The sequence below is a fragment of the Tyto alba genome, unplaced genomic scaffold (assembly GCF_018691265.1).
Source record: "Tyto alba isolate M040663 unplaced genomic scaffold, T.alba_DEE_v4.0 Super-Scaffold_11, whole genome shotgun sequence".
NCBI lineage: Eukaryota > Metazoa > Chordata > Aves > Strigiformes > Tytonidae > Tyto > Tyto alba.
Genome location: NW_024881273.1, coordinates 1,038,039 through 1,062,637, shown reverse-complemented (window position 1 = coordinate 1,062,637; position 24,599 = coordinate 1,038,039). Strand labels below are relative to the sequence as shown.

The 24,599-nt window shown below is 47.6% G+C and overlaps 1 protein-coding gene across 5 annotated transcripts in view; it reads right to left on the bottom strand.

The window, feature by feature from the left end:
• The window catches only part of MAPKAP1 (MAPK associated protein 1), a 104,683-nt gene that overhangs the window by 5,396 nt on the left and 74,688 nt on the right, over positions 1-24,599 (bottom strand). For 3 of the 5 annotated variants that reach the window (XM_042786664.1, XM_042786665.1, XM_042786666.1), the window contains 3 exons: positions 22,593-22,700; positions 14,730-14,870; positions 9,897-10,034 (listed from right to left, as the gene is read on the bottom strand). In XM_042786664.1, the coding sequence (XP_042642598.1) occupies positions 9,897-10,034; positions 14,730-14,870; positions 22,593-22,700 (387 nt within the window). The remainder of the gene's footprint in view (positions 1-9,896; positions 10,035-14,729; positions 14,871-22,592; positions 22,701-24,599) is intronic. The other 2 variants (XM_042786668.1, XM_042786667.1) reach the window with 2 other exon arrangements.

Genomic DNA, 24,599 nt, shown 5'->3' with positions numbered 1-24,599 from the left:
CAACTACCACATTAGGACTACTTTGTGTAACTATTCACTGTGTAATCATCACATGCCGAAGACAAGTGTTATATTTAAAAGAAAAGGCCAATTAACCCCAGAAGCGTCACTCCAACAACCTCTCCCCAAAACGTCACCCAAGCCACCCAGTTGCTTACGGCAAAGGGAAACGTCACCACTGAGAAATACAAAAGGCTGCAGCAGCTCTGCTCCCAGGCGGACGCTCAGACGCAGGAATCTCACTGCCTACAAGCGGGACAGTACAGACTGAAGGGTGACTGTAATCCCACCCACGGAGCTCTCCGCTGCCGGGCTCCGCCGCCGCTCAGTCCCGAACGGAGGCTGGAAGGGACCAAAGGGACCTCGACGGGCACCGCGGGGGGGACGGCCCCCCCGGAGGCCTGTACCGAGGACGGGGAAGGCGAAAGACCCTTCACTCCTGTGGACGCTCACGGCCTCAAAACGAAGCGTGTCCTGCACATTATACTTCTCCATCGCTTTTCTCATAACTTATTTGGCTCAAAGGTCAGAATTAGTAATCCATACCGTTACAGCCACGTTACTGTAAGTGCAGGCCTTTCCTGGAGGAAAGCTAATTTGAAATCTTATTTACATGATCTAACTCTCCAGATCTCCAAAAAAGTGACTGATATATGCTCACATTTGTGGCCAGAAAATTTGAGACGCGGGTATTTTATTGTGGCATGCTAATTAAACACCATTACAATGCACTAATCTAGAATATAAATCCTATATTGAAAAATTGGCTAATAATAATACCCCTCCCACCCCCCTTTAAATCATTTCACAAATGATGCCTCGGTGGTACTAAAAATGCAGGAATTGCTAGCCCTGAGCTCATCGGTATGTTAATGCATGCACGCCCGGCTCTGCCTGGGACTGAATTCAGCATCTTTATGATTCCAGAAGTGCCAGCGCACCGTTCCTGGGGACAGGAGGCAGCACCGCGCCCCATCAGCTACCACAGTTTTCCCTGGGCATTCAATACTACACAGGGTTACAGAAACTGATTACTAGAAATGCAAATTAAAACGGCACAAAGCCCGGCCTGGAAGATTCGAAGGAGGTTCTTTGGTTTTGGTCTTGGAAGTTGATTGGGCGGACCTTGCACGGACCAAGACTCCCTTCACCTGGTTTAGATGTTTCATCCCACGTTTCCTCCCCCCTCGCCGCCGCCGCCTTGCCGGCTGCTCCGGGGGCTGCCGCCCCCAGCACGGCTCGCCCCGGGGGAAAGGCCGGGGGGGCTGCGGACGCACCAGCAGCCGAGCCCCCGGCCTCCCACGGACGCTCCGGTTCCTCGCGGCTCCTCTCCCCGGGCCGGTTCTCTGCCCGCTCGCCGTCGGTCCCTCCCCGGGCAGGGGATGCTGCAGCAGGATGCGAGCGTGGCGCAGGGAGGGCTCGCGCCCCCAGGACCCGCCCGGCCCCGGGCCCCTTCGCCCGCCTCCCCCCGAGCCCCCAGCGCCGGCTCCTCCAGCGCCCTGCGGCCCCGCTGTGCGTCACCCCGCAGCGCCCGCGCGCAGACCCTCACCATGAGGGGCTAGGATGGAAATCAGGCGAGAGCCCAGCCTCTGTCATGCCCGAGGAAGAAACCCTGCCCTTGCCCCCGTCTCTCTTCTAAACCGGCGATGTACTCCTCCTTCCCGGCAAAAGTATTTACACAGCTGACAGAAGCCCAACGCAGAACTTTATTTCGGGCGCTTATTGTAGGATCGTGAGGAGTCAGCTCTTGCAACAGATGCCAATACCGATCCCGCGGGGCGGGAGGCAGAGCCCGTGCTGCTCCCCCGGGAGCCCGTGCTGCGCCGGCACCACGCACCCCTCCGGCACAGCGCCCGCGCCCCCGGTCCCGGCGAGGCGCCGGCTGAGCTGCGGCCCCGCACGGACCCTCCGGCCTCGCGGGGGACGCGACGCTGCCGCCGAATCCGGGGTGGAACCCGAAGGCTCGGCCCGTGCACAACCCGCCGGGCAGCCACACCACCCCGTCCCGGCTCCGAGGGGAAAGAACCGAAGACAACTTTTCTTTAGAAAGCCCCATTACAGCATTATGGTTATGTGCTCCGTGTCCACATTATACTGTTTACAGCATGAAATATTAGTTCATTGAAATCGTAACTGGCACTTTGCTCTGCTACTATTCTAGCCGGAGAGAATTTATGAATTGTGAGATTGATTTCCATTTCCAAGAGTGCTTAAATATGTGATGTACCTCTTTCCAATAGAGCACCACCCTTGACAATTCAGAGATCAATAGGAACTTCAATGGTTTTGTACTTCCCTATAAGAAGATCTGGTAACAAACAGCTGCAGCTCAAGTGGCTTCTACCGCACACGACGGCAGGATGAAAACAAATGCAGGTATTGCATATGAACGGCTTCATTACCACGACTCCCACACGAACAGTGGTTTGGTGTCCTTCAGCTCGTGGGTCTGAAACACGAGTGCTCCACGCCAGCAAACGGCAGCGCTGTCTGCCCCTGCCCCGCACCGACACCACGCACAAGGGTATTTGATGTCGGCTGCAGCAGCGGGCGGCAGGGGTGAACTGAACGGGGGGGAAACTTCAGTATTTCGCCGTCAGAATTGACCAGCTGTACAAGGGAAACCACACGCTATTCCCAACCATGTTCACCTGTTAAAACGTTTATGGAAGGCAAACGGAAGGACAGAAGCCCGTCCGCTACCCCGGGCTTGTGTCCCGGCGGAGGCGCAAGCCAGGAGGTGAGCTCAGCAAACCCGAGCAGGGGTGGTGCTGCTGCCCCTGGCCAGCCCCGCGCCGGGGCCGACCTCGCCGCGACAGCAGGGAAACGGCATCCTGCCGCGGGTGCCCTTTGGCCCCAGCCCTGAGCGCTGATAAATCTTTTCTAACCCTGGCACGCTAATAGGCTCCGGTGTGGTTACACCTGGAGAGAAGCCGACAGCAGACTCGGGTGGAAGGGCAAGATGCTAATTCACTGGCAATTCACCAAGGAGAGCTCATTTACTCTTTCAGCACCATGTCTTAAATTCAATTGTTTGGCATCTCTCCTGATTTTCAACATTACTGTACTGCCAGAACAGCGAAGGAGAGGGCTGGTTACGGCACAACCGTTAACCCTTCCCGCGCGCGGCCAGATGCCAACCCGCTGCTCGCGCAGGTCCGTGCAACCTCCACCCCCCGACTTCCCAGGGGCTCTGTGTTTACGGGCAGCAGGTGAGAAATACCGCTGGGTTACAGCTTCCAAAATTACTGACAAAGACGCACTTATGCAGTCGCTGGTCAGCCTCGTGCCGATTTCTGCCAGTTACAATCTTGGGAAAACACACAAAAACTGCAGTCCACCGCACCTCACCTGATATAGGTGAAAAAAGATTTCGCTTTTTAATCTAAATAATAAACTCTTTTTGTCAGAGTTTAAAAAATACACTTTTGCTTGGAAAACACTGGAACGGTGTGAATTTGCACAAGACAATTTTTTTTTACCGAATTTGCAAAGACCGGGAATAGTTTTTCTTCTTCCTCTCCCATCCCCCAATGCTGACTGTACCAGAACCCCTCTCTCTTTTGCCAATGCCACTCTTTAAAACAGCATGCACTGAATTAAATCGCTAATTAGATGGAGGATGAAAAGAATATTCATGAATTGGACAAAACAGAAAACAAACAGTGGGAAATGCAAATTTATGTTAATTTTTCAATATACCTTGATGATTGCTTTGCCATTACAGGGCCATAAGGCAGAAGTCAACGATTAAGAGTTATTAGTGGAATAAATAGCTAGAGAAAGACCCCTCTGAAGAACTAAACACTTATGGGCATCATTTGACATCATCACAGATTTTCACCACTTCAGAATTTGTGACTACAACAGGATCAAAGCCTGAAATCTCTTCTCACAGATTCAGAAAGGATTACAGAGAATTAGAAATATGCTGGTATTAAGGCAAGGAATGATGGAAATAAAATACACACGAGCTATGTTTCCGTACAAAGGCAAATTTCCTTAAAACACAGCATGAAATGGGGTAACCTCTGCTCCCCAGCTGCTGCTTTATTTCATCTAAAAGCTTTGGGGAGGGACTCTGGTGTTTGAAATCCACGTGTGCTGCCTCAAAATTGACGCCGTGACCCTGGAGCAGGGCCCGAACGTCCGATAAAAATGCAGGTGTCGCATTTCCGTCAAAACACCCATCCTGACAACCTCTAATAACAAGAAAACTTGGAAGTTTTCTTTCGGGGAGGGGGGGGTGTCACTAGTTTCGCCGCAGCTGGATTACCAGGGATGTAGCGCCGAGCTCGGTTCGGGCCTCTGGTTGAACAGGAAAGTTGTCCCGAGGGTAAAAGTGGGGTTAAGCCCATTTCAGGCACGCGACAGCTCTCCCAGAGGTACACGCGTTAGAGGCGGTGTCGGCAGCCGAAGCTGGGGATGAAATCCTGACCCGGCTGATGCCAGGGGAGCCACGGAGGGGCTCAGCCTGCACGCCACGTACCTGCGAGGGATCTCCTGCAAACCAAGGCACTGCCTAAGGGGCAACAAACGCTCTGAACGGGAAGGAAAAAGGTAATAGCTGTAGTCCTGCTGGCTTGCCCCATCCTCTCGGGGAGCAGCGTATTTCACGATCACTTTTCCCACAACTCAGGTCTTTATATTCTGCTGTAGGCTTATTATAAAACATTGCTATTAGTGGATGTCTTGTTTCCAGATGTCCTGAAAGCAGAGTTGCAATTAAAGTGCTGCGTACATCCACTTTTATGTCAAATTGTGGTAACTGTTCACACATCTGGATTTTTTCTCCCCAAAGCCTTTTGTTTCTTCTTCAAATTATCATCAAAGGCAGAATACTAATAAAGATTTTTGCAAGAATGGTGAAAATTGAGGTGGAACTCGGGGTTGCCCAAAACCTCTTCACCAGCAACCTTGTTTGGGAAAAAAAGATGATAAATAAATCAAAATGCACTAAGCAGTGTTTCCACATGGCAATCGCCTCCTTCATTGCGTCTGCACCTCATCAATCACGCCATTGTCTGCCTGAAAGGCGAGCCGTGTAAATGTCATATCCACTCAGGCCCAAGGAGAGGCGCAGCAAAATGCAGCACGGAGTTTTAATTGGATAGTGTAATTAAACTAAAAAACCCCAGCAGAATAGCTTTGACAGGATAGATGAAGACCCCTTTTAATAGGGCTACAAAACATATTTGTTAAAAGGATGAGGCAATGCGCACTCCTGATTGTGCTCCAGAGTACTTTTATGAAAAGGCTGTTCAATAGGGATGGATTTAATAAGCTGTGGGGCAGCAGGCAGGAGAGTCTCCCGCAGCAGCGCTGCCGGGGGGGGCCCAGCCCAACCCGGGCCCAACCCCCAGGGCTGCCTGCCAGCCCCCCCCCCTGCCCCCTGACACCCCTGGCTGTGCCCTGGGGCTCAGGCTGAGCCCCCCCCCCGCCGGGCCCGATCCTGCTCCCACTGCAGCAATCCTGGGCGCCGTCCGTGCCGCCGCCGTCCCCCCCCGCGCCTCCACTCGCCGCTCCCTGTCACACACCTGGGGATTTCTTGCACTCCGAGCCTGAAGTTTGGGAACGTTTTCTCCGCTGAACCTATTTTTTTAATCTCTGGATCAGAATCTGTGATTAGCCTACTCGGGTACGAATTTTCTTCCGCTGTTTCACACACCACAGCATTCATGAATATGAGGAGTCACCACACAATGTTTTGTGCACCATTTGCAGAGCACAGGGATAATTGTTGCCTCTCTGCTCTGGCTCCACTGCAGGGCTCTGAGCAAACGCGCAACATCTCTATTTAAGCTCCCCAAGCAGCAGGAATCCATGCCTTCCCAATGCTTCCTGTATGTTTTCAGTCCTTTCACAACCCCGTAATGAATTCATTAAATTAGTATTACCCAACGTGCATAATCTGGAGGAACTGGATACTGAATTAAAACATCAAATACCTTTAGCTTTAAATGAAAACTACATAAAAGCATTTCAGGCATCACTTTGGCTATCACTTACAGCCAGTATGAATACTGCTAGAAAAGCTATTTTCGTGCAGATGTGGAATTCAATGGGAAAGACTGACTCGTGTAGCAACATCAATCAAAACGTCGGCTCCGCTGGCAGCTCTCGACAGTAAGGCAGGTTCAAAGGTCACAGGATAAAGAAAAAGCCAAGCTCTGGTTCAGCTCTAATATCTCCTCGCTGGAAGTCTTGCAAAGGTACCTACCCCCCTTCTGTACTAGGCGGCTTTCATTAATCTTCTTGCCATCTTTTTTAACTAGTCATGCAGAACCGCTCGATAGTGAGACATATAATGGGGAGGCCCTGTGCCTATTACCAGGTTAACACTCTGTTAAGCCCCAGTGCAACAATGGAATAAGAATTTAAAGGAAATCTTAAGCTGCAGGGTGCAAAGCAGGCAATTAAATTACAAACCGAAGTTATCAGTGTACTCCGTGACCTACAGAACACCTTTGTTTGGACTACCTCAACATTAAGGATATTTTGACCCAGCAACTGAGATGTGCCTGCTTTATTCAAACAAGCAAACCCCAGAAAAAGAATGACGGAGAATGCTTCTTCAGCGTTTCAAGGAAACTATCAAGGAAATCCGATTTCTGCAGCTCTCGTAAAATGCACGTGGATGGGAGAACCCCCCGGGGCTCGATCCCTGCAGGCTGGCCCCGCCGGGCACGGCCGCCGTGCACTTTGTAAAAAGGCAGCCTCAGTGACACTGAAGTTTCTCCCTTGTCCAAGTAATGTAAGAGACATTAACAGAATCAGATTTCCTTTAAATTACACTATTGCAAAGGGACATAATTGTATTAAACGTATTATGTTGCTTCCTTAAGACTTTACATTATGTACACTTAATTGAGATACAAAGCTCTTTTCAGCTATAAAAATGACAACTACTTTATTAAGGCTTAAATCTTATTTCTCAATGATAGGATGCTTCCTTTCAAGATTCAGAACATTCAGAATCTCTCGTGATAATCAGACCGAACCTGATTTAAACAAGCCGCTTATACACAGTGTTTTCAGGTTCTAATGGCATTTGATCGAGCCAGCAGGGCCATTACCTCTTCCCTCTGTCTAAATTCAAGGAGTCTGATTTAATTTACAAATAAAAATTCAAATGCTGACCCAGGCCTAGTACAAGGGCAAACAAAAATCATCAGCCATTTCTGCCTACAATACCCACACTAATGGCAAATTAGATGCCAAAGCTTTCTATTTTCATTTTCTGTTTTCACTGAAGGGAGCTCTAAGTTCTGCGAACTCGCAGCACACAAAAGCTTCAGTCCCATCCAGACCAACGCCGAGTCCGTCAATATTCACAACACGTCATCTCTGAAGTTGCTGAGTCCTTTAACACTCACACAAGTGCCACTAAAGCTTCGCTGCATGAACCTGTCTTTTCAGAGAAAACTAACAGGAAATAAGCGTGAGGCTCCCCACTATATGGATACACAATTTCTGGGTTTACATTTCTGCAGATAAGTACCAGTAAAAACTCTGAAATCTCTTTAATCTGCAGAAAGCAAGAGCTAAATGAATATTAAGCTGCGTTAATTACCACGTTCAGAGGAACAATTGTTGCAGAAACCTCCAGCTATACCGATCACAGCGACCCAACTCCACTCCCAACACCCCTCGCCCTTATTAAAAAGTAAGGTCACTTTTGGAGGCTCCTGCAAGCGCTTCACCTCTTCTCAGAATTGCAAGCAGTCAGTCTAGCAAAGCAGCACTCCACTTTATTGTAACCCCAAGTGCCGCTGTCTGGGGAAGGCAGGCAGCTTAATGAAACATACACTGTGTTTTCAGCCGGTGTAACTGTACCAGCACTGCCACATGTGCAGAACACTTCTGAAAGATGAGATGGAGCATGTTTGTGTTACAAGACATAAAAACATGAAAACAAAATATACTGCAGAACTCAAAGACCTTATCTTTACTCAGCCTCTCTTTCTTTGCAATAATTCATTCAAGGAAGATCCGGGAATAATTTTTGATGTAAACTCTGCTACAAACATATATCACTATGCTGATAAAAATCACAGACAAAACTTGTGAAATACAGTGAGTTTCATTCCTTTATGCTACTAAAATAACTTTTTTCCATTTAAAATTCAAGAGATACTGATCTGCTGTTAAGACTTCCCCAAAATGTATCATTCTGAGATGTCACACTAAAAGTCTCTTCTACTGGCCTAAAATAATGACTTTTGGAACATCTTTGGTGAATCGGGAAGAGGTCAGCAGATTTCAGGAGGAATTATTTTCTCCTTTTGGAACTATGCTGAACACTTATTTAACAGGAAAAATTTACGATGGCTACAGGAAAATAAGGAAATAAAAAGCCTCATTATCATACAGGTTGCCTTTGTCGTGACCCGTCAGCACTCTCTCCAGAGCGACCGCGATTCTTCATTCAACCGTCTCCACGTGAAGGTTCCGCCCGTCTGCCACTAGACTCTATTTGGGGGCTGAAATTCTGTCCCTTATTTGTCCCTGGGTTGGCAGGATTTAGGTACAAACACCATCTCCTACAGCAGCCGTAGCCCCATCCCCTGCAGGCCGCGGTTCTGGAGGCGTTCAGGGAGAGCTTGGAGGTCTCAGACCATCGCGCTGATGGGAGTGTGAGCTGGGGACCTCGGGAACCAAGGCTGCCTTTTCAGATACAGCCTCATTTTGTGGGCACAGTTTTGCCACCACAAGCGTTTGCATTTGAAATGAAATGTGGCTACAAACCCAAGAGTGTTAATATATCTACAAGTGCAGAACTGTACCTTGAACTACAAAGACAACCGTTACACATTTTGGACTGCCTCGTCATTAGGGAAGTCTCTCCCTGGGATCCTGCCTTCCCAAGGGCCATGAAATCTTGCTGGAGAGACAGAAAAGGAAGACCATGACTGGACTAAGAACATGGAAGTAGGAAGAGGTAATGAAGGGGAGAAGGATATAGTTCAATAATTGCTGATAAAATCTGTGGCAGCCATAAATTTACTCTTCCAAGAGAATTCAACAGATCATTACCTCTGTAAATATGTATCACATAATTCTCCCTCTCTGTCACCTTGCAGATAAGTACTTCATACTCAGCATCCCTACCCTGCAAAAGCACAGGTGTAATAAAATCTACCCGAGGTTTTGAACCGCAGTTACTTTTTGATAGTAGATAGTTACATTTTGGCACCACCGGGAGACATTGCCCAATTCCGCCGGGGCCTATCTTGTGCTTTTTAGAACAAATTTTACAGATGCAGGCTCTCATCACTCCACTGATACAACAAGCCAAAGCAGCGGGCTTCTGCAGTCGTGCTCGAAACACCGCGAGCGCCGACCCCTGGTCGGTGAGTGGCCGAGCTGGGAGGCCGGGGCTGCCCCAGCCGCCGCGCTCGGCCAGCGCCCTCCGAACTCTCGGAGCTGCACGCCCTAATCCCAGCGGCACCGCCGCCACGGCTGAGGCAAATTTGGACTGTGCTGATGCTCACTGTATGTCTGAAATCCGCCGCTGCACCGAAGACATTGTTTAAAACCAGTCTGGATGTTAAGAAGTTAAAAAAAAATTGAAATTATGCTGAAACATATATTTGACTACCGTGCTGTGGGGCTGTAGACCAGCTAGGCAAAGGCAGGGTTTCCTTGGTGTGACACCGGGCAAGAAACACCCTTAATGATGCCATTAGCTCTAAGCAGCATTAGAAGGACACTCATAAAACGTGTATCTGTTTATGTTGTGTTCTCTGTAACAGAATCGAGTCAGATTAAAAACATCCTATAATGAATAAAATACACCTATAGAAAGAAAAGGACACGGTAGCAATAATTCTTTGGACACCTAGCACATACAGGGAGGGAGAGAAGAGAGAACATAAATAAAAAGGACTACTCACTTGGGCTTTTTTCTTCCGCAAGGTCACAGGCACAGAGGAGTTCAGAATCGATTGAAATGGGTTTCTGCTTAATCCAAAACTTAGTGCTGGCCTTCTGATTAGTAACAGGGTCTATCTCTACCTTGTCTCCAGAAATACCTGAGATGAGAAAGAATAGAGAGCCACAATAGTGATCAGTTTAAGCGATTTCATATCAGCCATTTGACACACTTTATAAATCTTAAATGGGATGAAAGTATATTGCCCTTTTGGGCTTTTTGAAAGCACAGGAGCTTTTAAAACCAAAAGCAAATGGCTATCAAACTGCATTGATAATCTGCATTTCATTCTCCTGCATAAGCATACCAACAAGAAAGAAATATCACAGAAAAAAATCCTTCTCAACACAAACAGAGCTCCTCTGGTAGCAGTAGCTACATGAGCTGCAAGATTTATGAACAGATACTGCTAGTTTTTCAACCACCGCTATCATACGCAGTAGGCACTACTGCATACTGCCCGTCCCGTCTCCTGCACCGCACACACCCCGCACCCTCTGCCGCAGCGGACGCCACGCGTTCGCGGCGTTACACGAACGCTCTTTGTGTCACCCGGACACCCACGAACAAAGACAGCCAGGCCCCGCCGTCCTGCGCGGTTTTACACTGCTGGCGTTCCACAGCCAGCTCTCGCCAGGCTGCCCTAAAGCAAGCGGAGGACCCGCGCAGCCCCCGGCCCGGGCGCCGGGCCCGCCTTCCCAACACGGGCTTCCCCAGACGGCCGGCGCTTCGGCACGCCGGCCCCTGCCGCGGCCCCCCCGGAGCCGTGCGGGATCAGCCTCGCCGGCGGGACGCTGCCGGTAACCAACAGCCGTCCTCGTCGGGGGACTGCGGAGAAAGAGCCCTGCCACGCCGCGCCGAGGAACGGAAGCTCATTGTTCGGTGGGTGCTGACACGACTGAACTCGCTTCCCAGCGTGCTTTTTGCATCAAGATGTGTGGAGCCTTAAAAATAATTACATTCCTTCGGTCATGAGTTATTGGCGAAGCTCATGAGAAAGCAACAGAAGGAGGCAATACAGCAAAAAAGGTATTTAAATGTCCTTTAACTCCTGCATCTCTGGAAAAGCAGCAGAGAGAACCTCTTCCCTCTTGAGGGTTCTGGCTACGACACTTTCAAATACATTATGCTTCACTCTTCCGAAGCACAAGAAAACCTAAAGGAGCTAATGATAAAACTTTTAAGAGATGTGACGAAATAAAAGATGCCACAGACACAACGACTCTCCCCAGCCCTCTAAAATTAACTCAGTATTTCTTAAACTCTGGCCATAGCTGCAGAATTGGCAAACCTTGTTTGTCTCTATTTTACGCAACTCTAAAATCAAAGCGTGGAGAGAGCAAGGAGCAGCCACCCCCAGCCCCTGCTGCAGCCCTGGCCGCTGCCTTCCGACCCCGCTGCTGTGCCCGGGCATCCCAACGCCACCGCCCCCCCTTCCAGTAACCCAGGAATGTGCTTTGTCACCGAACACACGTCACATCAGAGAGAGCACATTTCAATTAAGCATTGTATCAAGAGTCCAATTAACACAAGGACTGCTCGAACTAGGTAATCTGAGCAGGCCGATGCTGTATCCGGAGCCCATTTTGGTTTGTGATTTAATTTTGGACAGATTATTTAAAATTGGCGTTGTTATTTCACCGCAATGGTTAATTATTTAAAATGGCATTTTCTGTAGGTTAAGGAAAAAATGCAGAGTTGATGGTAGAAATTCTTATATTCTCACTGAAAAAAAAGACAAGGCAAGTTCTAAAAACAAAGGTGCAAATTCTTTGTGTGCGAGGGTTGTTCCCCATCCCTTCCCTCTAAAAGCGCCACCCCCGAAAACATCCTTTAAAAATTTTCACTGTGCAGTCCTGCAACTTCAGAATTCAGAGTCAGTCAATACTGTTAATGCACCTTGTTAATTTGATAGGATTTGTCAGGTAACTCCACTGGAAAATTATATAAAACTGTTCCAGATGAACAGATGATAGTGACATGAATTAAAGTGATAGAACAATAGTGGAATATAAACCAGAAATGACACCCAAAGTGGCTGTTGATTTATTGCCATCCTGAGTTTGGTTCTGGGCTTCCATGTATATTAGTGCTACAAATCTGGGTCCATTTAGCAGAGAGATGCTCATACATACATCACCAGCTCCTGCTCCAAGCCAAGGTCACTCCCCATTGCATCAATCTTTTCAGCAGAGGCTACTTCACCAAGCATGGATTTTGTAACCATCTCAGATGTAACAGACTTCCTCCTCTTTCATCTTTTTTTTATCATGTAAAATACACTTTAACTTCTATTATTTTTATCTGCAAATTGTTGCTGTATACTTCATCCATTATTTCTGTATCTCGACATCACTGGCTTAAGCTCACACACATCCAAAGAGCACACTGACAAAGAATGTTGTCTTTTTGTGTTATTGTTCTCACAATCTGTATGTGTTGAAACCTAAAATCAAAACAGTATTATGTATGTGGCTTCTGCAGTCTCTGTATTGCAGCACAAATTAGTCATACTCAAAAAAAACAAGTAAAAATGCTTCTTCTACTATTTTTTTAATTCATTCATTTTATCAAAAGAAATGTCATAGATGTATTAGTCCAGTAACACTGTTCTGGTCTTGCTTCCTTTGTTGGGGTCTGCAACTGCCCTCCCTTCTCTGAAATACTTGCCAGCAGTGATTTTCCAAGACAATATGCTTCTTTAGTTTTGCTAATGTGATAGGCAAGTAAATGCGTCTTATTCCTTCACAACATGATAGAACCTTCGTAAAAATGTTGAGAGTACTACTGTATGTGCATTACACTGTAATATGAACTAAAACAGAAACCCCCAGACCCTAAGCTGCTACAACTAAAGCTTTCCACTGCAATAAAACCATCAGTCAAAAGGGGGTCATTCCTCCCATGGCCATTTACGTATCGCTTTTTACTACAGAAGAACTGCTGTGCACTGCACGGAAGATGGAGCTTACTCCAGTATTTTTGGTAAACCCGGCCTGAAATTCAACAGTCGGGCCTCAAGACAGCTGAAACGTTTCAAAAAGTACCAGCATGCCAAGAGTAATTCACAAACACGGCTGACGCACCGCTCTGTGCAACTGGAACACAACCCAGCGGGGAACCTGTTGGAGCGCTGGAACCATGTCGGGTTCTCAGCGTCCTCTGGAAACACTGTTGCTTCGCTACGGCTGCTGCACGAAACCGATGACATCAAAAAGCTGCAGAGAAATGTTTTTGCGACTGGCCACCCTTAACCCGACACAGAATGGCTCCCGGACCACAGCTACTGGTGAGCAACGACAAAAAATTAGGTGTCGATTTTTTCCATTTCAGATTGTACGGAGCAGTCTGTCACCTGCAGAGGGTGAACACGTTAACACTCAGCCGCCCTCATCCAAACAGCACCTCAGTGCTTATTTTACCAGCATTGTCCTTTTAATACCTCAAAAAATTTCAGAAGAAGCCCCAGCAGCATACACTTATTTTGACTTCATTTAAAGGTTTTGGGGCTGTACATTTGCCCAAACTTTATATACCTCACCGGGGCTTTCTTTGATTTTTTTAAAAAATAATTTGATTATAAAAATCACATCGTCAGTGTACTGCCATCAAAAATATACCAGATTTTTATAAAACATACAAGATTGTTATAAAAGGGAAATTTTATGGTCCTTACACTACTGGACAGGGTCAGCTCCTTCACAGCTACACAAGTTGAGCCATTTGTTTCATTTAACAGCTCTTCTCCCTTAACCATTTATCTTTAGTGATCTGTCATGACCTTTTCAAGCTCCCATTTCTGACACTTTCCAGATACAGTGAGTCAAACTTCACTGGAAGCAAACTATCACACCCAGATAGTTTGCTCAAAAGCAGAAAACATGCCCAGCGCTGTCCTGGTTCAGCACCAGCGTATAAATCCTTCCTTAACAAGACAGTCCAAAACAAACTAAGAAAGCAAGCCCCTTCTGTGAAAATCTGAGAGACATGTATTTTCATATGTGCTTAAGGATGGAAGAACGAAGAGACTGTAGTGGCAATAATACAGGAACTCGTATACTTTAAATTTAACAATTCTACTGAATTCTACAGAATAAATGTATTTTGTAAACATTACGGTACTTCATATTTTACTGCTGAATCATTTCTTTATGGAAGGTATTTGCAGGAATGTCACAGGTCACCTACCAATGCATCATTAATCAAATTTTCACAATTTAAACACAAAGATAAAAAGCCATTCAATCATTTTAAAACAGTAATGGGGCTTTTATAATTCAAGATTCTGTCATCCCTTGGCCTTCGGGTTTTCAAAAGCATTCAGAAAGCTAATAAGGAAAATATAAAACCTTTGGAGAATGCTAGTTTTATTTTGCTCCACCTCAGATTTCTACTTTGTCGTTAAAATCTTTCCATCTCAGAAAAGGAAAACCTAATTATTCCTAATTTTGCATAGCCACATTTAAAAATAACAAAACAGTTGGCAAGAAGCTTTCCATTAGGAAGCTGAGATTAAAAAAAAGAGATGAGGTCATTAAATAATGGCCTTCTTTCAGAAGAAACATGTGCTAGCTGATTGTGGATAATAAAAATACTGAAGTATTTTCAACTCAAAGCAATTTTTTTTAACTGCTGAAATGCTAGCAACACTTCCAAGCGATGTGCTCTACGATAAAATGGACCAACATGATAATGACTGCTTTGAAACCGTCTGAGGTGGACAGTCAGCTATTAGGGATGGCCCAAGGTTTGAACCGTTCCATTTTCCTAAGCGTTACAGCACGGATTGATTTACCTAACTGAACATCAGTGGTGAATCGAAGCCTATGGATCATGCTGACTTTGAAGGACTTGTAATGGTGGCTACTGAGCATGTCCTGAACGGTAGCTATATCGATCTGAGGGTCCTCCTCCGAGACCTCTTCTCCTCTTGAACCTGCAAAACAAGCCAACAATAATGAACGAGAGGTTTAAAATACGGCACGCGATTCAGCTAGCGTCTCAGCACGGCTGTGACGTCTGCAGGTGGCTTTTAAGAAAGAACAGAGTGCTCAACTCCGGGTCTCGGGCAGGAGGAGACTCTCACCCTCCACCCAAAGGCAAAATCACCAATTCATTAAGGAGGTGCCGATACGCATCTGCGCCCCACGCGAAGAGCAGCGCAACATCCCAGCGGCAGGGCCCCACGTCCCACGAGACGCCCCGGGGGCCGAGCGGGGGGGATCCCCCGGGGACACCCACAGCCGGTCACCCCGGGCAGGGGCGCAGCCGAGGGGGCCCGTCCCCAGCCCGGGGCAGCTTGTCCCGGTGCCACCAGCGCAGCTGTGCCGTGCTCCGGCAGCCCCCGGGCAGGACGTGGCGCCGGCACCGCGCTGGCACCGCCTCGGGCGCTCCGATCGCAGCCCTGCCGTAACGATGCTGCGCTTTATTTACTGATTAGTATTCTCATTACCACTGCAGGTACTGGCTTTATAAAAGGTAACATCTCATTAAGCCAAAATGCCAATTACTGAAAAAATATAACGCACTTTAAAGATTTTTTACATTTTATGACGTTGGATTAACACCAATTTAAACATTACTATAATGCGATATATAATTTTGCGCAGAGTAATTTCTATGCCAGCTGCTAATAAAGCATCTCAGCTCTAAATGATCGTTCAGATGCTGTTAGATAAAGTGGTATAAATATGTTTGAAAACTGATTTAGCTTCTTACAGAAGATACTGAAGAATGACACGTTTTGTTTAATATCCCAGCTAATGTAGTCCTAAAAGCTGAATCAACCGCCAGTTCAGAGTACTAAATCTGCTGCAGAAGATTAATGAAAACTTTTATATTTTGCTGAAATTTTAATAATGGAAAGATGAGATGATGGAATTTTAGTACAGGTCTTAAGGATCCAGCAAAGCAGGCTAAAGCCTGTCAGATCTTTTGGTATTAATTTTGTTCGAGACTTGCACAGGTGGAGCAGCCCCAACACCAACGCGTCCCGCGCTGAGCTCTCCCTCTGGGGACGTGCGTCCCATCCCGCGCGGGGACCTCGGCTCGCCGGGAAGCTGCGGTCAGCGTCCCCGCGCGGGCCCCGACGACGCGGGGATGGTTTGCTGGGAAAGGCCGCGGCCCCCAGGGGAGGAAAACCCTGGCACTTGTCTCAGACACGTCCTGCTGACGCAGAAGTACACGCCGCTTGCCTCAGCAAGGGAAATTGTCGGGGTGGTGGCCACGAGCAGGACGAACGTAGGCGAGAGAGAAGAAAAGCCCCACCTGAGCACGGAGCGTTTTTCCTGCTGGCTGAAAGCATTCCCTCTTCTATCTGTTAATTCAGTAACAAATGGCGCCGCTTATTATAAGCATCTTTCACGCCTGTATCAAAGTAAGGTTAGCCGTTGCTGTTAAGTGAGTCAAAATACATGCTGAGAGCACAGAGGAGGAGGTTCCCCTTCCACAGACCTTAGTCACGCAAGCTTTCCGCCCTGCCCTCAGGGCGAGCGATGCCCACCCCTTGCCGCTTCTAACAGCCCCCGACATGCAACTGGGGGGGCTGTCCTTGGGGAGGGGGGACAGGAAAGGGTTAAGCTACAAATTGGGCTGCGCCATTCGGCTTGAAAGAATTCCAAAAATCAAATGAAACAGTCTACATGTGAATTTATGCAGAGCCATCTTAACATTGCAACCACTCTATGCTCCAGAATGACAAGATAAATTGTAATGGCTCCTTCAGAGACATTACAATGTATTTTGTCAAAGACCCCTGTGTTAATGTCTCTATACCATGGATTATCATAATGTATCATGTCAAACCCTCATGTGGCAGTACTTCAGAGATACACTGAGATATGTCAAACTTTTTGGTGCACTTAAAAGCATCTTGAAACCCGGTGGCATGGCGGTGTCTGAAAGGAAAGCAGGAGGATGGCAACGGCACGGCCGCCGGGCAGCGAACGGGGTCCCTCCTCCCCCCAGGGAAATGCCCTGGGAGGGGGCTCCCTGGCAGCGGCTCCCGGTCCCGCGGCCGGCCCTGTCCCCGCAGCCTGCTCCCACCGGGGACACGGGGTCCCACGCGGGCACCCCCCGGCGACAGCGGCTGGGGGGGACCCCAGGGGCTGCTCCGCGGCGTCAGCCCGAGGGTCAGCCCGCCACCCTGGGAGGTCGTTAGTGCTGCCCCTAACGAAGCCCCGCTCCGAGCCGTCCCCGACGGCGGGGCACCGCGCGCTGCCTCCCCCCCGCGCCACGGGCAGCACTCGGGGCCCCGGCGCCTGAAGCACAGTGCTCTGCGGCACGCAGCGTTAGCGCCAACAAACCCACCCGCCCGCGGGAACAAATTCAGAAGAAACACAAAGGACGGCAAGGCGCCGACCTCCTCCCCGCAGCTCCCGCGCCGCGCTGCTTGGCTCACGGCTCACCGGCGCTCTGCCCCGAATTACCGGCAACGCCGGGACGCCGCGCGTCGACTTTACATGGCGGTTACGAAGCCGAGTCTTCTCGGACTTCACACGCCCAAACTACAAGTATTACAAAGAAAATTAGCAGCCTGCCTGATCGTATCCAGGGGGAAAAAAACTGGCACCGTAGCTAAAACTGTGAGCGCCTTGTCAGTGTTTAAATTGCAGGAGCATTAACTGTCGCAGCCGAACAGTGGGATTTTGCTCTGGAAGCCCTTCAGATCCTCTGCGTACCGGTAACCTCCGCCGACTTTGTTTTATGAAGCTTTGTGAATGGATTCAGGTTTACAGAATTTCTACAGTTGCTGCTCTTGGGAGAGCAGCCAGGAACTCCACCATCAAAACAGATCATCTGTCTAAAGATGGCAAGACACGCGGACCCCTGAGGGTGCATTGGATAATAGCAGTAATATCAGTAACAACAGAGAGAAATGCCCTGCAGGGAAAAACCTGACTGCAGAACTTGGCATATTGCTCTTACCCCGCAGCTCTGCGAGGATGTCTGCGAGACTGCCGGCGTTCAGCAGCGGAGGAAGAGCCGTCTCCACCAGCTGATTGGGGGAAAAATCATAAAAATATTTTCCACATGCAAGCAGCTGTGAATAAACCTGTCAAATATTTACAGGCCTGTCAGGGTATTTGTAATGGAGATCACAGTGTGGCTTTTGAATGTGAAAGCTTCTGCTTGGGAAGACAATCAAGTAAAGTGGAGGCTCCAGGTCTATTATTTAGCCCAAGAGCCGACCCAGCAATATGGCTCTGCTGGCAGAGACACCTCCGCCCTGGGAGGAACAGATTCCTCCTCCAGAGACAAACTCCTTCACATAATGACACGGAGTCACAATGCAATGACCTCTGCATTTTTTTCCGTAAAGCCTACCTAATTAAGATTTACTTTGTGAAAGAAAAAAAGTGAAAAAAGCTGGAGTCAGCTGTGGGATAAACAAGGCCCGAGGTAAGAACCTGCACAGAGTGCAAAGCACGCCTACGAGGGAGGCATTTCCCTTAGCCCAGCATAGGGGTTTAATTATGGGAGAAGCAGGGTAGGAAAGCCCACGGGTGGAGCAGGAAGAGAAGGGCCGGGAGGGAGCCCGTGCTTCTGCCCCGCCGCCCCCAGGCAGGGACAGCGCGACGTGGCACAGCCACACCGGGCGCCTCTCGATTTTCCGGCATCCCGGCGCCGCCAGCACACGCGTGCCGGGGCAGCGGGGCTGGATGGAGGGGGGCCCGCTCAGGGGGCACGCACGCCACCCACCTACGTGTCTTGTTTTCTTTATCCCTCTGGTTCTGATCGGCTCTCCCACCTCGGTCCGCACCAGAGGAAGGTGCCTCCTGGCCAGCCGGGCTGCTCTGCAGCTCTGCTCAGATCACTTGTGCAGCAAAACCAGACGGAACATTAAACCACAGCTTCCTACTTTTAGAAAAAAGTGGAGCGGTGTTTTCTGCCCGCAGAAGCTGAATAAAAAGCAAAAATGGTTATCAAGTGCTACATACTTCTACTCTTTAAGACGGCCACGGTGGTGAAGCACCACGGTGCGTTAGAAGTCACGGTCACGCACTAGTTAGCAGTCTCCAGATCTGATGGTCACCCAGACCACTGGCAGATTTCCCAGTCTGGAAACAACAGTTGAAGATCTTCACTCTGTTGTTGGGGTTTTTTTTTGATTTTTTTCTGTTTCTTTTTTTTTTTTTTTTTAAATCAGGTTCAGTATAGAGATAGTATCTTTGTTCAAGTACTTGAACTACCGTGAAATACAGTGTTATATTAGCAACTCAGTCCAATCTCATAAAAAAATCCTGATTTTCGAATGAGACAAACAGTAATCAAACAACAGGCACAGGAAGCACAAGTCTGAAAACAACTTAGAAGCTAAAACAAGGAGCCTTATCCAAAAGGGACTCCTGTAGGCACTGGAGGACATATAAAAATGGCACATTAGTAATATCAGAATATTGAAATGCTGTATGTAGCCTATTCAACAGCAAGTGAACCTGTATTTCCTCGATAAAACAACAAAATATAAAGTTAACTGCATTGCAAAAATGTCCCTTATTAGTTTAATGTACTAGTATATTGCTTAATGAAAGTTCTTAATTGTAATACAATTAATTACATACACAGAGTCCCCAATTACATTTTCCAATAAGACATTGGCTTTGGTACAGGTCTAAAGGCACTAAACCAATTTTAATATATTAAGACCAATTTCCCTTGAATACTAATTACTATCTAATGATAAAATGAGAAAGAGGAACTTTCCAGAAGTAAGATGGTAAGAATAAAACTAAATTAGCCTTGAACAGTTTGCTACTACACATAAAAGCATTTCACATTACAAAGTGCAGGCTTTTAGTTTAAAGATAAATCTTTGTACAAGTTAAAAAGTTCTGCATATTGGCAACAGTTTATTAGTTTGAATGCTATTAGTAAATGTTGGATAGATAGGGGACTTCTCCATATGTATTTCTTAATAATGGAAAGTTTTCTGTTTCATTTAATACCCTGAAATATAAACCTTCTATCTGCCCAAAGGAAACTGGCAGCTATTTTACTAGCAGATGTTTGGCATCATACATATATATATTTATAAATGAAAATGAGACTATGAGGAGCACATTTACAAATAATAGTTGCTATACAGAGTTTTTTCTTGACTGGCATGTCTAAGCTAAAAGTATTATAAAATAAAAACAAAATGCACAAAATGAGTATTTCACTTTGATGTTAGCATTTTCAAGCTATTATTTTATTAATAGTGCAAAACTGTCAATATTTCTATTCTAATGCCATGCCAAAAGATAGCTCCTTAAGCACTGCAAAATCCAATTTCTTGTTGTGTATTGGGGGAGCCGGGCTATGCACAATGCATGAATTACGACTGATCTTATATACTGTATTGTCCTTGAACATCTATGCGTGTAGAGAGGTAACTGCACGGGTGTTTCACATATATCCCCGAGCAGGGACAATGGGACAACACTTTAAATTCACCCACCTTTTGGGGGAGAAACTATAAGCAGCTTTCTCCTGCACTCCGTATTTGAGTTTGGTATCAATTCAGAAAACATTCAGCCATAGCACAGCAGAAAAGAGACAGAATCCAGGTGAGCATTTATTATTTTGCCTAGATTACTGTCAGCCTTGAACAAACGAAACCAGTGACCTGCTCTTGAACTCCAGAGAGCCAAAGCGCCCGTTTCGCCTTCGCCCCTCCCGTTCCAGCGCTGGCTGACAAACACAAGACCCAGAAGGGGCCGAAGAGCCACCAGCTCCCGGCGTGATGCCCCCGCGGCCGGGGGGGGGCCCGGCGGCCGCGGCAGCACCGGGAGCCCCCGGGGCCAGCCCAGCGCGTCCCCCGGCACGGGGGGGGGGCTGTCCCGGCCGGGGCTCCCGGCCCCGCTCCCAGGTGGGCACCGTGGACGCGCGCACGGATTCAGAGCACGTTGGACGCGACGGCCTCGGGGGGTCTGCCCTGCGCCTGCCCGCGCGCTGCGCTGCCGAGGGGCTCGCTGCTGGCTGGGTCCCCTCGCCCAGGAGGGAAGGGCAGCAGCCGCTGCACAAGGACGTCAGGGAAAGGGCAAGGTGTCCCCTCAGCGTTACGACCGACGGTTTTTGTGAGCCAGGGCCTCGGAGGCTCTCCTGGAGCATTGGCTCCAGATGCAGAGCAGACCGAATGCCTCTGGCTAAGCCAGCTACAACAGATTTACTATTAAAGTAATGGTGCAACCTGAACCTCGTCACTCCTGAGAGCTAAGAGCACCAGTAGATACAGCTACAAGCCACAGCATGGATTCCTCCACAGATGATGAAAATGCATTAAAAATACGGTATATACAATACACTTTTAATTACAGAGCCTGGATTTAAAAAAATGTTATTTTTAATCAAAACGTGCAAAACCTACGAAAGTATGACTAGCATGCAACTCCTCATGGATTAAAGAATCGATACAACAATAATGGCTGGGATGCAGACATCAGGAAATTCTGGCTTGTGGGAGAGTGCTGCTTCATTAGCGAGGCTAAAATTGCTCCATTTCCTCAAGCACAGCATCCCTGCCACCTTCTGCTGCATTCTCTCCTACGGTTTCTTAGAACCATTTTATCAAGAAATGAACCAGGAGCATCAAGAATATTTTAGGGGCAAGTCCCACTCTGTGGAGAAGAGCGGCCCAGACTGTGAGTGCTTAATCTCAGCTCCAGCCCGGACGTACCCAGCAGCGAGCCTGCGGCTGCTGCTCCTGCCTCTGCTACGCCTCAGATGGGAGCAGAGTCTACTACTCGCCACTGGAATTAGGAGGTACCTCAGGGATGCTCTGCTGTCATTCTGGGGTAAAATACAAAATGCTACAGCCAAAAAGCATACATGGAAAGGTCTAATCTTCGTAAAGAAAGAAAAAAAATTCTTCTACTACTTGAAACAGGCTCTCACTATGATTGTTTGCAGCAAACACTCTGAGCATGGGCTTGGCTGAGAGCATGAATGCTACTGGTTTCCTCACGAGTACAATCAACATTTTTACAGCTGAATTAAAATGGAATGAAAAAACCCACCAAAACTGAAAGCATGACTGTTGGAAGGAATGAAGAATGAACCAAAATGCTATGGAGGACAAACACAAATCAATCTTAAATGTTGGGGTTCTTTTTAAAAGTTTCATATAGTTCCTTGTAAAGAAATAAATCAGGGAATAATATTAGGACCATTAAACCAGTAACAGAATAAAAATATCTGAGCATAGCTGGAGAGAATATTATTTAGCTAGCACTTCAAAAATCATCAAACTGCTCTAGTTGTATCTGCATGGTTAATTGATTTAAATTCTATTAAAAAAAAATCAGTGCCTCTAACAGCTGTATTGACAAGGCAAAATATACTGCAGACCAACCACTTTATTCACTAAGCAATGTCTGCAACAGAAAAAGTTTCATATTTCCACTCTTTTTCAGGGTTGGTCATAACTTTACAGAGCAGAGTTTAACAGAAAAAAGATTAATCATGAAGTGATAAACAGGATGCAGACTGTTTACTAGAAGGTATGAAATCCATCATTTCCCTCTGGAATATTGTTTTGGCACAATTGAGAAGTGCCTCAGGAAAGAGAGTCTCGTCAAAACTTACTTGCCCAGACAGTACAGCTTCTATTCCAAAATACATAACTTATGTGAGTTTAAGCAATTTACAAGAGCAAAAGTGAAAAGGGGAAACATACTGTTCTCCCGGACAAGGCAGAATTCCAAAGTGCTCTGGCTCTCCAAGGTACAGTCTAAATCTACTGGGACATTAGGTTCACTCTGCTTCTCCAGCCGATACTGAGGACCTGAAACATAAAGTAACTTGTGAAATCATCTGTTTTCTAACAAAGTGATGGCTTATCATGTTTAACTAACATAAGATTACTCGTAGCCTAGAAGTAAGGCAGGCAGATGTTTACGTTTCAAAGCTCTTTGCCGAAGGGAAGGGCCCTATCATAAAAAGGTGGAGGCTGGCGTGCAAGGAAACAACATATTCCAGTCATCTTCAGCTGCCTGACAGCACTACCTGGCAAACCCCTGCCCGACGGTTCGGTGTTATTCCTGCACCTGATGAGCCTGGACTAAATACGCTGCCCAAGCTGCAAGACAGCGGTGTTGCCTGCTGTAAGAAACACCGACTCAGACCTTGGTGTATACGTGAGTGGGATTATTTGGGCACCTTTCCCGATGTGACAGAGCACAATGCGTTTGCTCCCCTTTGCTCTGCCCTCTCCGAGGCTCTTTACAGACCGGAGACGGGCCGCTGTGACCGTCACCCCGGCTGCTGTTTGCCGGGGACGGAGCCCTGTCCCGCGCCGCAGCCCGGCCCCACGAGCCAGAGGATACTACTAAAAAAACTATCTTCCAATCACAGAAATATACTGAAAAATTGTTTTTATAAAAATTAGGCCACTTTTTATTTTTTTTTAAATCTTTTAGTTGAGTGGATCCTTAAACTATGTGCCTTAACTGGAATAAACAAAGACCGCACTAATAGAATTGCTGGCGAGGCCCCGTCAGCCAGCTCCGGGCCTGCGGTCCGAGCAGCGGGTGGGCGAGGACCTGGCAGGGTGGGGGGCGACTCGGGTCAGTCAAACCCCGCGTGGGACCCCGGCCCAAAGAAAAGCCACTTCCAAAGGCGGGAGCTGGTGGAGGCAGACGCGCTCCCGTCCTCGCTGCACCCCCAGGCAGCGCTGGGTGAACCTCCGCTCCTGCTCACACCCGAGAGCCGAGGTGCACACAAAGCTCTCAGGTGTGTAATTTCTGTACAATCCAGTTAAATAACACTAAACAGGTACCTGAAAAAAATTCAGTGATGCAAAGCACCTTTAACCAGGTCTTAATGTAACAAAAAAAATAGACGTGAAATAACGAAATCTATTCCCTCTTTATCAGTACTTGAAATATTTCTGAATGCTTCCTGACTTTGAATTATGGTAGTATATGATGAAATATTTAAAACATATAAAAAAATAAAGTATTTTAGCCTCCGATGGCATTCCTAAGAAATGGAATTTGTTAGCCAATTAATTTTAAATTTGCTACAGCAGAATTTCAATTACGGCTTCTCATTTTGTCTCCCCAGAAGCCATGTGAAGCGCTCGCCGCACGGCCCAAGCGTGTTCTGCTCCTAAAGTGGAACATTATTTCCCCGTAAAAGGGAGCCCCCCCCCATTCTGGGTGACTCTCGGAGCAGACACAGAGCCAGGCTGTTCGCAGGCCACCGGAGGACAGCACAAGTGCTCCCTCCCTGCCCAGCGCAATCAGCAGCTGCATGTGTAGCTGGTCGAAGCATTTACAGAACAAACTGTGCTCAAGAAACAGCAGAGACATCTCGTATCAGCACAAACAACAGAAAGGCAAAGACACACAGCACCGCTGTTTCTCCTCTCCCAGCTACTGGAAATGTGACTAAAAATTTAAAATAAACCAACACAGGCCTGGCTTGTTAGGCAGAAGCACAAGACACTGAATTGAAACAAATATCAAAGCGGTAAATCAATTTGTATTTAAAAACTGATGTAGGTTTAAAAATAACCAGTGACAGCAAAACCTGGCTGTTTCGTCCGTTTGTAGGAAGCACCTTCCAGAGGTTCCCAAACTGCAGCCGAGCGCTGAGTGGCACCAGCAGAACCAGACGGGTTCTGGGCACCCGTCACCAAATCCCGAGCTCCACGTGCTCCCACCCCAGACGGGGCCTCCTG